Raw genomic sequence first — 15,343 nt, forward strand, 5'->3', positions numbered from 1 at the left:
GCTAAATTCTCCGTGAGACCGTTACCGAGGTCCCGGTCTTGACGGCTTCAATCGTAGACGGGGAATGATTTGGAAGTGGAATGTTTTTCTCACCTGAATGTCTATCGAATCGTTCACATCACGACAAGAGAGTCACGCCCCGCATTAAGATATATATTTACCATTATATTCGCGCATCATGCTGTTCTAAGGGCAAGACGCTCGGACTACACTACAAAACTAAAATCAAATGGTTTGAAGACGTTCGTAAACCAAGGTCTCATTGGTTTGAAAGTAAAGTATTGTGTATTCATCTTGGAACATTCAATAAAACCATAAGTACTTCGAACAACGAGAGATGTTTATTCTTATCGAGCCCCTCCGGATTACGGGGTGCCTCTTCCCGCCGAGCTGATGTCTTCGCGAGCTTCCTAAGTAGATGGATTCCTCCACGGGTCGACGCCTGCTCGGGATGCGGCATGCACTCCGCGGAACACCCAGCCCGTCGGATAATCCGGAGCAGGGGCGACCCAATCCCCAGATCAGGTGATCAGGAAATGCTCTTTGAAATACTTGAGTTCTTCAATACTTTCAAGGATATCTTCAAGGGCACGATGATTCTCCCCTTTCCGAGGGCGCTTCTCGAACACAGAAAGATTCCATCTGGAAATCCGATACGGCATACATTACTATCGAAGCTCTCCATTTCCCGGACTCTTTGCCCACCTTGACGTAATGCGGAGAACCCAATGGCTAATGACCAAGCTCATCTAACCGCTCATCCTACGGTCGTACTCGCCTGTGGCAGAGCTCTCTGATGCTCGAGACATCAATGATGCGGTAATTCAGATGATCGTAGACTCGAGGTAAGTATCGCCGGATGAACATCCGGTCCGCATGAACCGAATTCCCGCCCAGAGGCGCCTGGGAAAAGAAGGTCAGCGATCTCACTTTCTCCTCGCTGAGCTCTGTCGGTGCATCGGGGTCTCTTTTAATCGGGGCAGAAATCTCTCGGCTTCGGCAAGCTTGCTTGGAGCCAGGGCACCCGAAGACATTATCGATCCTTACCTCACCGGGATTCGTGTGTTCGACGAGCAATTTCAATATCCGATCTTCCGCCTCCTGGATAGAGAGCGTGCTCTGCAGGCATTCCGCTGTGAGACCCGATTTCCCGTGGGTTGTTTTACACCACTCGTCCATCGCTGCGGAGCGGAAGACTGATTATGGTACATACGGTACAGTATGACTCGCTGTGGGAACTGGAGAAGTTAGAGCCCTAACACTTTACCGTTGAGGACGTACGACGGGTGGTGCACAACGATCTTGTCTATTCTGGCGACCTCGCTGAGGTCCGCCTCTGTGACCACGCAAGCGGCTTCCATGATCGTATCCTTGTCGGGGTTTAGACCTGAAGCCGGGGTGGGCATGAGGAACATGAGGGGAAGCGAGACAGGAACATGATTGATGGTTCAATGCCGGTCATTTTCGAGTTCTATCCAATACCCGTCATCTCCATGTCGATCCACACGATCCTCGAACCCCTCGCGGACAAGGGCAACCCTCGATCATTATTTTTATGCGACATGAGCCTTTGATGAATCGAAACTCTCGACTTCCCCACAATCGAAACTCGCCGCAAATGAGACCCCAATGATCTGAACGAGTACGCCAACATGCGAGGTCCGGGAGCACTGTTCCCCCGGTCGGGCTCGGATTTATCGAACTTCAGCCGGATACAGCTGCCGGCTCGCTCGCGCGTTCGATTTCAGACCCGGCTAAACATCCAAGATGGACGACCTAGGGCATTCATCTCAGCTCCGGTACGCTTATAGGCATTGTATGGCGTACATCTAGGCGCTGGTACACTCGCTCACGAAGGCGTGCAGTGCACGTTTTCTCATTCTAGGCGTAAAACGAAGAGGCATAAGGCCCGCCGAAAAAACGCTCAGAGATTGAATATTGCGGTAGGAGAGACCGTGGGCAATAGCATCGATGGTCTTGGCTTGAGCTTTGACCGCCATCGGGCGGTCCCTTCCATCAATTTCCAATTCCGATTCTCGGCTGCGTCGAGCCCAAGTGGATCGCACAGATTCTCGTCGATTGGAAGAGTATCTCGGCAGACTCGCACACCTCACGGTCCACGTTAGTCCTTTTTCACAAATGCCCCAAGATTTCGCGCAGGTTCACCTTGATCCAAAAGGATCTGACGGCTCACTACCGGGCCAAACGATCTCACTGTCATCCCGTGCCCTCTGCGTGATACGACGCGACACAGGCATGATTCTGACAGAGTGATCCACTGTGATCCGAAGCGGCTGGATGACTCTCCATAATACCTATGCTGGGTACCGAAATCGAAAAGCGTTAGACGGAGCCGCCCCGTTCTGATCGAGTCCCCAGCAGAAATCATCGACATCATTATCCAAACTCACGAAAACGAATGGTGTGCTGCTGCTGGCTGGCGGCTGGTGTGGTGTCTGTTGTGTGAGCTACGGCGGCGGCGGCAGCAGCAGCGGCTATGGAAGATCAGTTGTAGTTGTGGAGTTGTGGAGCTGCTGTTGTCACCGACACAGAGGCTGATTCCGATTTGTGTTCGCTATGACGTTTTTTGTGCAGGAGTGCTAGTTAGGAATCGCCCGTGCTCATTCAGTTCGTCGACTAGTGACGGTTTCTCGAACTATATCCGTGTGCAGCGTCCCAGGATTCTAGTGTCCGAGTGAGTCCCCCGGTTCTGCTTTTTGGGTCAAGCCAATCATCGAAGACTTTTGGAAAGTGTCGTCTATTCATACGCAAGGGGGACATTCCATCCTCGGGCTCGTCTCGACATTCTATCGATTCTCTGAATTAGCCACCGTGCCAACGAGAGACCTGTTGATACTCGGACGAACTCGCAACGCGATCGCCGCGTTCGGAGACCTGTTGCTTCACGGTGGATGGTTTTGTTGATGGTGGACTCGTGTTCGAATACTCGATCGCATGCGGTCTTTTCATCAGTGGGCTCAATCGATGTCCATCCTCCCTTTACGATAGGGTTGTTTGGAGATGATTTCGGTGACAACAAGGTGTATCCGAAGCTTCTGCTTCTTCTGATGTTCGTTGCCCGGCCAGGGGCCCCCGGGGTTCCGCTTGGGCGACGAACTACTACGGGAACGACCGCACAACAACAAAGCTCCCGTCAACGTACACTGTGCCGTATTCGAACAGCGTTTCTTGAGCATTGTCGCTCTGCGCTCCGTCAGGCTCTTTGCAATCCTATTCTCGGCATTTTAATTCAATACTAAGATCCATCGTAAAGCTTGAATGCTCTTATTGCGCTCGTTATTGCTGTCGGATACGTGTTCATGTCTTGTATTGAGGTACTGCTCGCCGCGGTTAAGTCTGACCCCGTTACGAAAGAGTGATTTCTTCTTTCTGCGGTGTATCCCATCAATCGATATCATTAGAACAATCGAACGGGGATCGCAGTATCCACAGGGGACTGGAATCCGGGCCGGAAGAAGCTCAGAATCATTCGTTCAGCCACAAGATTCCGCACCATCCGCTGTTGTTTTGGGAATCTTCTTGCTCATCTCTTAGCGGCACCGTAGAACTGGGGAATTTTCTTGCTTGCGTTCGGGAATGGAATGTAGACTGTATGGATTCCGGGAACATTTTCACTCGGGCTGTCGACCGCAACGGAGCTTCGCGATGAGTCCGCACTCCGCACCCGAGACCACGGTCTCTCATTCCGTCCTGAGCCATCGGCATCTCATTTACAATCCTAATCGAGTTTTGACAAGCGTGTGAATACGGAAGACATTATTCGTAATCCTCCGATTCTCTGAACGCGTAATGAGCGATTCCCGATGTGCTGTGAGCTGAGTTTTGGCAGCCCGGTGTAGTTCGCTTGGAATGAATCGAATCGCTCTGTTGGCTAATCAGCCAGAGCACGTCACGTCAACACTTTCCAGAATTGAATGCAGGGGAAATCTCCCGAGAATAAGTTATTTCTCGCCCATTATGAGACAACAAGATAATCAGCTCTACGTCGCCGCCAGAATCCCCTCCAGGTGATGTTGCCTCTCAGTCAGCTAGGCTCAGTGTGCCCCTCACAAGATTTTATCACCGCCGCGCCGTCGGTTTAGTTCTGATAACGCAATAGGGCGTTCTACGACTCGAATTCTCTTGTTAGAGTGTGGTCAGCAGGGCTGAAGATCTGCTAGATTATTCTTGGATTCAGATTCTTAGTAGCCGAATGCGGCTAGCCATCGCTGTTGCAAACCTCGTGATCGCCTTGTGATTGTCCGGATACGGTCCTTTGTGGCTGATTCTCATTAATTCGATCATGACGGATAGATCTGGCAGAGCCGGTATCGCGGCTCCGAACGGGAGATATCGCTCATACTCCCACAATCGTTCTCGGGAATCTACTACCTGCAGTTGAGATACATGGAGAAGGGAAATTTCTCTGGCTCGCAGAGCGCCGGAGAATTCCCCGATTGAAGTTTCTGTGAATTTTCACTTTCGCTTTCAGACCTTGATGAAAACTGCTCCAATGCACGAGAGTCGTGCGGACTTCAGGAAATGTTGAATGGAACGCTCGGGGGATAGCGGGAAGACCCCCTCGAGTGCCGGAAGCGTACGTTTGGGCCCAAAAGGGGCCTTCAACGTCGCCCTCAAACCCAGCGACACCAGAGAGCTCAAGGCGACTGGAGGAGCGGAGAAAGCCTGTTTCGTTCTGCTCGAGAATGGTAAGCTTTCACCGAATACAGTTGCGACGAAGAATCTACGGGCTGCCTGATGTGAGACAGATGACAGGGTGAAAGAGCGATAAGAGTTTTGTTACGCGAGAACCCGATCTGGCGAATTCCTCCGGTGTCAGCTATGTTTGTACAGCGGTCGTTTTCACGCACAGGATGCCGATTCGGTACTCGCGTTTTCTGCAGCGTCTTCATCGATGCCACGGTTGTCGATAAGTAAGTTATCCAGGAAGCGGATGTGTCGTCTGATGGACCCCGTCGAGCCGGACGACATCGCCCGAAAGACCGAGGCGTCTTTCCATTGGTTAGACGCTCGGTCGTGTGTCACAATTACTTTGGCGATTAGTCATTGCCCGATCTGTTTGGGAAACTTTCGCTTTCGCCGTGCAGATTGACGTACGGCCGAAAGCCCAATTCCCGGCTTGGGTCTCCGACGACTCAAAGCAACGAGGTGCAGAGAGCCTGATCGTGTCAGAATTTCTTCGAGAATTCTTTGATACCCGGAGCGTTCCGGTGGAAATCGCGGATGAGGATTCGCGGATTGAGAGGCGAGATGTCGATAGAGTAGCTTGGACTCTGCCGGAGAACTCTGAATAATGACTGAATGACTCGAACCGCTTCCCGAATATTTTCCTTCGTTTCCTTGACTCCATCTTCGTCCCTGGGGGAAGCGATCCAAGGAATGCCGCCCATCGACATCGAAAGTTCTTTCGAGAATTCCCCACTTCTGGGTGGGTTACAGCTCGACCAGAGACGTCATTCCTGCTTTTTACCGAAGTCCAAGGGTGAATTCAGTACTCGAGGCGCTGCGTCAGAGAACAGCAATATCGGAATAGTAGAAAGTCGTTATCCAGAAAAACAGTAAACGTCGTGAGCCGAAAGTCGGAGATTCCCCAATTCGATTTTTCCCTATCGTTTATCGGGTGTGCCACACCCGCCGTCGCGCGTCACGACCGAAAGCTTAACAGATAAACGACGATGACTGACTGCTCGCCAGAACACACAGGAAAAATGCCGACGGACGTGATGTTCTGCGACGATGAATTCTTTTCACCTTCCGCCCTAGTATGAAACTCGGGATATGCTCATGAACCCACACTCCCGCCAGGGACCCTCACGGAGCCGTTAGAGAGTTATCGTGAGATCACATGGATTTCCGCGTTTTCGCGGCCTCTGGGCGAGGCCGCAGAAAACGAATTCGGTGATCGGCCTCACCGAGCGGAACTGGAACGATTCCTGGAGCCTTTGACTGCGTAGTCGATGCGAATGAGTCGAAGCTCCATTTTACGCCGGGCATCGAATCATCATATACGCACATACGTCCGCTGCGAAGCGCTGTCGAGCGTCAACAGAACCGGGTGATAAACTTTGCCCGGAGCCAGAACAACTGGGCTGCTTTGAGTCGGCTCACTCCCGATGCGAAGTCGGTGGCGGAATACACATCTGTGAATCGGCCCGCGACGAAAGGATATGTCTATGCGGAGCAAAGTTCTCGGAATGTGTGGATAAATAGAAGGTGGAAGTGAGCAGGCAAACAGTCGACGGGCCGCCCGGCCAGCTAGCCAACCAACCGGCGAGCCGCTCCGCCGGTCGATTGGTGTATTTTCCGAGAATTTTTGGCAATACTTCCTTGGAAAGTATCCCTCATCGCCTGACGTAACGCCTCAAATTCTAGTGGGGAAGACTTTTCTTCTCTTTTATCCATCTATTGGACGAGGCGGTAGCATCACTCGTGTGATTCTTCAAATTTTGTCCAGTGAGTTGAGCCGGGAGCTGACTCTTAGCGGCATCGCCGCTGCGGGAATCGACATCCAAAAATTTGTTTATTCAATGCGAAATCGATTTGACGACGCTACGGTAGCTGCGTATGCAGGCGTAGGAGCCACCGAACGGTCGAAGTTTGTAACCAGTAGCCGAAAGTCACTTGACATGGAATTCATCCCACCGCGAAGGCTCTTCGACTCGTTCCGCGTGTGTAAAACGGTGCTAATGCACGCTTAAGATATTCTTCGGAGCCGGCTATGCTAATCTGAGAAATTGGATGCTTTCTCCACGGCTCCGCGACTCTTTTCGATATGTCTACCTACCCGTCTGCGAGTGAGCCAGCCAGCCCGCCCGTCCGCTCGCTTCTCCAGTGGTTAGTCGAGGTGTTCTCTGGTGCTACTGCTCCCCCATTCCCGAAATACGGGACAGCTGTCTTTGCTGGCAGGTTCTGCTTTGTCTTCGGCTTTTGTTCGAACGGTGATGCCTCCTTGAAAGTCGGCAGCTGATTTTTCCCTGCAAAGTGCACCAGAATGGAACAATGATGGCTCGTTCGAGACCTGCTCCCGGAGCGGGCCAGACAATGAGGCTCTCTTCATCGGTCACCGAGAGCAAATGAGCTGATTTTTAACTGAATAATTCCGCTCGACAAAGTCCGGTCTCTTTTCCCTTTCTCTCTCTCCTCGAGTAGCTCAGAGAATCGGAACGCCCTTTTGGGGTTTTGGGTCCTTCTTTTCTACCTGCTCCAGGGTGGAGTAGGCATCTCCCCACCCCCTTCCGTCAGAGAAAGCCGGCCAAGCGGCTCCTCTGCTCTCTGTTGCTGAGCAACTTCTGTGGCACCTCACAGTCGATGGGCGCGAGAAGGAATCATGCCTCGTTTCGAGTACTCGAGAAGAGTCTCAGTTTTCCGGAGTCGAGGTGACTAGACTTTTGAGTTCGGGGAGCGTTCCGGAGCTCCCCCACGGTTCCTGTTGGAAGAGCGTTCCGGCAGCGAATTCTCAAGAGTCATTGTTTATTTCAGAGTTGCCGAACTATCCGATCCGAGCTGGAGATGTAGTCCTTGAGGTCGAGCAGGAAAACGTAGCGGGCTACACGAGTTCTGACGTCCAGACGCTTTTCGACTACTGTGTTAACCTCAACCGACCGATTGGACTCACGCTCATACATTCGGGTAAGTCTAGATAGTATTATAAACTGACCGTTGCGGTGTCTGACGTGAATCACGACCGACCAGAGAAAGTGGTATCTGCTCTGACGGGACGCCCGGTTACAATTCGGCGTGGAAGGGAATTGTTTGGATAACGAGTTGGTCGGCAACAGCAACCGTCGTGCTTCCGACGTGTTCAGTGTGACTCGGAATCTCTTTGAATGTCCGAATAATTTCGTGAGACCCCCTTCTTCTTGTAGCAGCTCCGAAATCTTCGTCTGGTCGTGCCTTGCGTCTGTTCCCCGCTGATTGAATATTCTTCCTGGACGAGAACTTGACAGCTTGTATTCGATGTCGGAGAATAATGTCCACTCCCTACAGAGTATCGGACGCTTCCTTCTCCGTTCGAGTTTTTTTCTCTCGGGTGGGGAAAGCCGATGATCCGATCGAAAGACTCAGAATGTTTGCTCTATCGATATGGTGGAACAAGCGTCTTGTACTTTCGCGATCCTCGATCGTATCAGCCTCTTGGATAACGACACGTTCTTGCGTAACAATCAGTCAGAGGGTCGGTCGGTCGGTCGGTCGGACAGTCGATGAGAACGCATCGGAATATGATACTGTGTCTATTCTCTCAGAGCACGCTGTTGCTCCGGAGCAGTCGTTCTCACAACGGAGCTGCTATGACGGCCGGTCGAGGGAATCGCTCGCTAGTGGGAGTCATCATTAGTGGGTGGAAAAGGGAATCGAACAGTGATCTCGACTGCACTGCTCGTCGCTGAGCAGATCTCCCCGTCGGCTTAGTGAGAGCAAATCCATTCTGGGCTAAAGACTGCGTTCTGATTCCGATCGCGTTCCCGTTCCTCGATGCGGACTCCTCTGAACTCCGCATGAACTCGAACTCTTCTTCCGACAGATGAGCTGAATCCGGATCTTGGAACGTACCTGAATTCCCAGTTTACGAAAGGATCTCCCGAAGAAAATCTCCAGAATACGATCCGCGATAATCTCTACATTCGAACCGTTCCCTGTGAGTATTTCCAACCGCAACAGGAGCAGAGGCATCTTATGTCGGAGAAGAGGAATTCGGGCTAACTTTTTTCCACGTTCTCCGAAGGTACGACAAGAGCACCGCGAGCGGGTGAAGTCGACGGAGTTGATTACCATTTCCTTTCCAAAGAGGACTTCGCTCGTCTTGAGCTCGACGGCGAACTACTCGAGAGCGGCGTCTTCGAAGGGAACTTCTACGGCACGCCACTGCCCAACATAACGATCCACGGAAAGAAAAGTGCCATCAAAGCACCGCTTCTCGTGCCCGGAGCGCATCCGAGCAGCGAAGGTACCTACTGGATACCCAGATACTTACTAGCGGAACCCCATGATCGGCGGAAACGTTCATTCAGCGGGGAGACCGTCAATAGATTCAGTGACTCAATTGTTAACAATCGATCCAGGTAAACGACGACGGAATCGCTCGAACGTTGAGGCATTCCTCAACCAGAATAAGTGGCCAATGGCACCGTCGACGAGTGGAGGTCATCTCGAGCTGTCGAGCAGTCAAGACAAACTGAACAACAATAGCAACAGTGCCCCTACACAAGAGGACAACTGTGTGAATACTTCCTCCACCCGAGGCGATGAGAACCTCAACACGATAAACAATAACAATGAGGGAGAGCACTATAAAGACATCAAGCAGCAACAACACCACCATCACCAACAGCAGCAACAACAACAACAGCAGCAACAACAACATCAACAACAACAACAGCAGCATCAACAGCAGCAGCAAGAAATCTATGGTGATTTCGATAGTACAACAATAGTCGACGATGAATTAGGGCCCTTGCCCCCTCAATGGGAGAAGGCCTACACCGAGCACGGGGAGCCGTACTTCATCAAGTATGTATATCAAACGAATTCAGGGAATTTCTCGGTTTGACCCCGAGTGGGATCGTAGAATTTCCGTTTCTGTTACTATCTAGCCTAAAAGATCCGAGGTCATATCAAGAGATTTCTCATCGGTAATTTATGAGGTCAATAATTTCAGTTTGGCGACAAACACTTCCCAATGGGACGATCCTCGGTTGTGTGGGGGCCTCATCGAGTCCGTCGACGGTCGAGATGTTCCGCAGGTCGGATCCCCGCTCGAGCAAATGGAGCAGCTTCCGTACGGCTGGGAGCGAATCGATGATCCGCAATACGGCACATATTACATTGAGTGAGTTTCGGCAGAGTTTCCGCTAGTCGGGGGGAATTAGCTGTCTTACATGCATGTTCAAGGGGAGAGCCATTCGATTTCCTAGCGAAGCGATGGGTCCTAAAACGGAGTTCTCGTTTTTTCCCCGTGCAGCCACATCAATAAACGAACGCAGTACGAAAGCCCCCTCGTCAATCAGCCTGATGGAACTCGTGAGTATGAATTCGTAAATAAAGTGGACGTCTCGGTATCGATCCCCCGGTCGAGCGTCCGAGGACGGGATCCGATGCTGGTTCCTAGCTTCACGATGAGAAATTTAACTGCGTGAATGGTGGAGTGAGTGCTAACTTTTAATGCTTTGTGTCGTCCGTGTTCGCCATTTTAGAAATTATATCGGGCAATACGGTACTTAATACATCGGGCAGCACACTTTCGATTGCGATGTCCTCGGCTCGTGAGGAAGAAGCTCATGGTGAGAATGGAGAAAGAACATTTGTGCAATCCTCCCCCTCCACCTCGCTTATGCATGGCACCTTAGTAACTAGTAACGAACAGCTGCATCAGCAACAATTCGTTTCGAATCATCACTCGCGCTCGAAGAGCGACATGTCCGCTCAGTACGCCGTCGTGCGCAAGGGAGGCCACGACAACCAATGGAGCGAGTCCAGTACGCTCTCGAGGAAACACGACGATGGTGCATCGATGATAGATCCTCTTTACGCGACCATCGGTCCAAAGAAGCGACCCGAGGACATCTATACGTCGATGAATGCCGCATCGGGCAACTCCTTGATGACCACACACAACTATGCGAACGTTTACGAGCCCCAATACCGAATGAGCGAGGGGCACAGACACCGGGAGAACGGGATGGTATCGCTCGGTGCTCATCCCGAGGCCCCGGAAGATGATCTGGAGAAGATCAACGAAAGTCAGGCTACCGAAAACGATTCCGTCTTCACCAGCGGCGGAAATCAGGAGCTCGATTTCAGCGATCACGAACTCAACGAGACGAACAACAACGAGAAAGCGAAGCAATGCGTTTCGAAAGTGTCTATGAGCAAGGAGGATTTCCACAAGACCAACTCGGAGAAGAAAGGTGCTAATGAAACCGACGCCCAAATGAACAATAGTCGAGACGGTATTCTGGCTCTGATGCCGTGTCTCGCGTCTTGCGTCCAGGACAAGACCTACGCATCGCTCAGTGATTTCCGAAAACCGCCGCAGCTGAACCTAGACAACAACGGCATCGGTTGCACGAACATGAAAAACAATGAAGTCAACAAACTCGCAGACTCGTCGATGATCCTTTCAAACAGCAAGAACAGCTCGAGTATTCAATCAAATGGGAACAATCTGGATGGGGGAAACCACACTAAAGAAACTAGCGTGGTGGAGGCGGACGAAATTCTGCTCAACAGTGCTCATCCCGCTGCTCACAACGGTAACAATACGAACTATTCTGCACGCTGGCCTCTCGAGTGATGACGACTGAATGTGTGAATGTTTTCCGAATTACCTAATCAAGCTCACTACTGTCCTGTCGACTATCACCACTGACAACTAGGATAATCGACCACGCAAAATCTGCAATTTTTGGGACTCCGCACTCAAAAGAAAGACTTGCTGGGAAAAACCTAACCGATATGCCACTAACCCCGAGAAGTAGACGACTCACCTTCTGGAGTCCCGACAGCCGCGTTCTTTCCGCAACGACGTTATCCCGCCTGATCTGGACCTTGAGGAAACTCCGCCTACCGAACCCCAATTCTAACGTCATTCGTTGATTGCGCGTCTCTTTCAGATGGGGAACCCACGAGAAAAATTCCACCCCCGACCCTTCCTAAACCAACAATGCTTTCTCAAGTCAACCATCAGCAGGCCCTGCTGCCACCTCAGTATCAACTCCCGTATGTTTTCACGAGGAATCCGGCGGAGCTCGTCGGCGAAATCGTTCACGTGAGCTTGGTGAAAAGTCCGCGCGGATTCGGTTTCACCATAATCGGTGGCAACGATCATCAGGCAGAAGAGTTCTTGCAAATCAAGAGCATCACTCCCGGAGGGCCGGCGTGGAGCGACGGCAAACTTCAAACCGGGGATGTGTTAGTTCACGTGAACGGAATTTGCGTATTGGGTTACACACACAGCGATGTCGTGTCGCTCTTCCAGTCGATAGTCCCCGGGGAGATGGTGCATCTTCAGATTTGCAGAGGTTACAAACTGCCCTTCGACCCCGATGATCCGAACATGGAAATTGTCACCACCCAAGCCGTCACGGCGAACACTTCGATGGACCAAGGAGAAAGTTCGTAGCTCCCCAACTTTTCCATTTTCCATCGATGAGTTTCCCTTCTTGGGACCTCTCCCCCGTCCGCTGGGTACTCTTCGCCCAGCGGGAACAATCTCCGGAAACGACTGCACGGAGTAAAAATCTCAACTTTTTTCCAGATAACGAAAGTCTCATCAATCGATCGGTGGTTGGCGCGTCTCAGGAGTACCAGAACATCTACGGAACCGTCATGCGGAAAATGCAAAACATTGATCTCAGCAAAGGTTCTCTCGGCGGTTCGGCGACGCTCGCACAGAGGTCTTCGGTCCTGAGCAGCTCGAACGTCGAGCAGCACAACAGTCTTCACGAAGACAGCGCTCTCGACTTCGAACCGCCCAAGTACTTGACGGTCGAGATCGTCAAGGGAGCGTCGGGTTTCGGTTTCACGATCGCAGATTCGGCTAACGGTCAGAAGGTGAAGAAGATCCTCGACGAAGAACGGTGTCAGAATTTGGCCGAAGGCGACATACTGGTCGAAATCAACGGACGCGACGTGCGTGCTCGTCTCCATTCAGAAGTTGTGCAGGTGTTGAAAGAGTGCCAGATAGGCTCTACCGCTAGAGTCACAGTGCAGCGAGGAGGTTTCACAACATCAAAGAGTCAAGCCACCGGTGCGCGGACTCCAGTGAACGGATTGGACGAGGCCGGTTCCGAAAAAGGGAGTCACGCTTCGACGTCCTTCTCACAATTCAACTTCAACCCCAACCCGAGCGCGATGCAATACCGTTCGAAAACACCGACCGCCGACCTGTACGGTTCCGCGAAAGAGGTTGTGATCCAGAGGCCGAAAACGCCAGTCGTCGACACGAGAAATTGGGAGTGTCCTGAAAAGCCACCAAGGACAGGTCCGCAAATGATGCCGAACAGTAAGTTCCGACCTTCCCATGCGGGAAATCATAGACGATGGACCTCATGGAACAAGTCGAACGACAGCCTCTATGGAACATGGAGCTCATATCAAATGTCTGCACACGTATTAACGGAATGAATTTCTCCCAAGTGACCGTCACCGATTCAAACGTCAGCAACAGCATCTACGGAACGACCATGGTTCCCGCCGGACCGTACAATCAGCGCTACGACGATGACCTGTACGGACACGTACGAGCGAAATCCGAAGTTTGGCATTACGATTACCCGACTCCGGCAGGTCAACGCAACCTTTCGAGAAATGCGCATTCAGCCGTCGCATCGTCCCACGGAGATTACGCGAACTACTACGCCTTGTACGGCAACAACGACAGAGTTACGCCCCAACCGTCGTACGACCACGGCCAGCAGTCAATATACGGGACAACAGGATACCCTGAGAGTATCGTCCCTTCAGTTCAGGGATACATTCCAGAGGCTTACGGTGCGGAGTTCCAAGTGACCTTAAGTAGACAGGAAAGTGGTTTTGGTTTTCGCATTGTCGGGGGTACAGAAGAAGGTTCCCAAGTGGCCATAGGTCACATCGTACCTGGGGGAGCAGCTGACCTCGACGGTCAAATACTTACAAGCGACGAGATTCTGAGCGTCGACGGACACTCGGTCGCCAACGCATCGCATCACCATGTCGTTCAGCTCATGGGGGCCGCCGCTCTATCGGGCGAAGTCACTCTAGGCTTACGCAGACGCTTCACGAATTTGCACAGTAAGTTCCTCGGTGAGATCGTACGCGCCGAATGTCCCGTGCCCGGGATCCCTGCCTCGTGATGTTCCCGTGATGGCGGCTGACTCCGATCCTTTCCACAGATACATCGGGTCACAGCAGCGAGGTCGTCCCCGGATATACGTACAACGTAACGGTCGAGCGACACGAAACCGAAGGTTTCGGATTCGTGATCATTTCCTCTGTCGGGAAATGCGGCTCCACGATCGGTCGCATCATAGAGGGCAGTCCTGCGGAACGTTGCGGGAAACTCCAGATCGGCGACCGTATCCACGCAGTGAACGGGATCTCGATACTGGACATGCATCATGAGGACATTGTCAACTTGATCAAAGTGTCAGGATTGACCGTAACGCTCACGATTGCGCCTCGGGCCGGAGCTATATCTGCCATTCAGGACGATCTCTCAAGCATCGGCACAAACAGAGCTCTCGGTCCAGAAGATTTCAACGGTGAGGAATTTCAGGGGAACGGTCTCCCTGAGCCCGGCGAACGACCGGGAGACTCTATGGAATCCGATGCGCACCGATTGGAAATCCGTAACTGAACACAGTCCTCCTTAATTTCCAGAACGCCCCGGGAGCCAGATGCTGGCGGCCAGCTCTCTGGTCGAGGGTCAGATGATGCCGCCCGCATCACCGGGAGGACCGGCCGAGTTCCGTCGAGTCGTCCTTCAGAGAGGTGTTCGAGGCTTCGGCTTCTCGATCAGAGGGGGACGCGAGTTCCGCAATATGCCGCTCTTTGTGCTCCGGATCGCGGAGATGGGACCCGCGCAGATGAGCGGCCAGCTGCACGTTGGGGACCAGATTTTGGAAGTGAACGGAATCTGTACCGACAACATGACGCATGCGGAGGCGATCAACTTGATTCGACAAGGCGGAAACACTGTGACTCTATTAATAAAACGGACAAATCAGCCATCTCATCAGCCTCTATCCGGTACGTTCCGTGTCCGCGGGGTCATCCGCGGGCAGTTTACGAAATGAATGAATGACATTCCATTTATTAAAAAGGAAAATTAGGTTAATGAATGAATGAGTCATTCAACTTTGATTCATCATAAGAATAACTTTGGTCTCATTACCAGAGAATTAGATCAACATAATGACAGAGTTCAGGGCTAGATGAATGAATTAATGATAGAGTGCTGGTTCAATGCTTCCCAATACCTTCCTTTTTCATCGAGGATCGGAGGCAGGTGAAATTTTTTTTCGCTCCAAGCGTAATCATCGATTTTCCGATTCCAGTCGAGAGCCCACCGTCGCTGCTGTCACAACATTCTCTTGGAGGACCCATAAGTCAGAGTTCGCCGAGATCACCCTCTGCCATGATGCTTCACTCGCCCCATCAGCAGCAACCTATTTATGGATCGCATGGCAGCCAGTGGATTGGATGAAAGGAAGCGTACAAGCAGACCGCTACGGATGGCATGTATAGTCTAGTCTGTTTCTGACCGTTCTCGTGGCCGTTCATCTCGACCAAGACCCCATGATGGTTGTGCTTTTCCGAGTCTATACTTGCCCGCAAGCTGGTCGCT

The 15,343-nt window shown here is 51.8% G+C and overlaps 2 protein-coding genes across 2 annotated transcripts; one reads left to right on the forward strand and one right to left on the reverse strand.

The window, feature by feature from the left end:
- Positions 1–322: 322 nt before the first annotated feature.
- LOC100907424 (oligoribonuclease, mitochondrial) lies at positions 323–1,538 on the reverse strand. The gene is made up of 5 exons (XM_003743469.2): positions 1,483–1,538; positions 1,268–1,387; positions 1,048–1,181; positions 779–903; positions 323–642 (listed from the first exon to the last, which is right to left on the reverse strand). The coding sequence occupies exons 1-5, from the start codon at positions 1,493–1,495 to the stop codon at positions 522–524; spliced, it is 513 nt and encodes a 170-aa protein (XP_003743517.2). The 5' UTR covers positions 1,496–1,538; the 3' UTR covers positions 323–521.
- A 3,011-nt stretch (positions 1,539–4,549) lies between these two features.
- Positions 4,550–15,202, forward strand: Magi (membrane associated guanylate kinase, WW and PDZ domain containing protein magi). Its single transcript, XM_029111516.1, is given in 16 exon segments — positions 4,550–4,709; positions 7,501–7,650; positions 8,543–8,656; positions 8,744–8,965; positions 9,081–9,151; positions 9,153–9,174; positions 9,261–9,528; positions 9,677–9,847; positions 9,980–10,038; positions 10,212–11,270; positions 11,571–12,135; positions 12,252–13,052; positions 13,157–13,788; positions 13,890–14,258; positions 14,377–14,745; positions 14,952–15,202. Coding segments are annotated over 16 exon segments (5,283 nt in total).
- The last annotated feature ends 141 nt before the right edge of the window (positions 15,203–15,343 follow it).

This window comes from Galendromus occidentalis, unplaced genomic scaffold (assembly GCF_000255335.2).
Source record: "Galendromus occidentalis unplaced genomic scaffold, Mocc_1.1 scf7180000077446, whole genome shotgun sequence".
Lineage (NCBI taxonomy): Eukaryota > Metazoa > Arthropoda > Arachnida > Mesostigmata > Phytoseiidae > Galendromus > Galendromus occidentalis.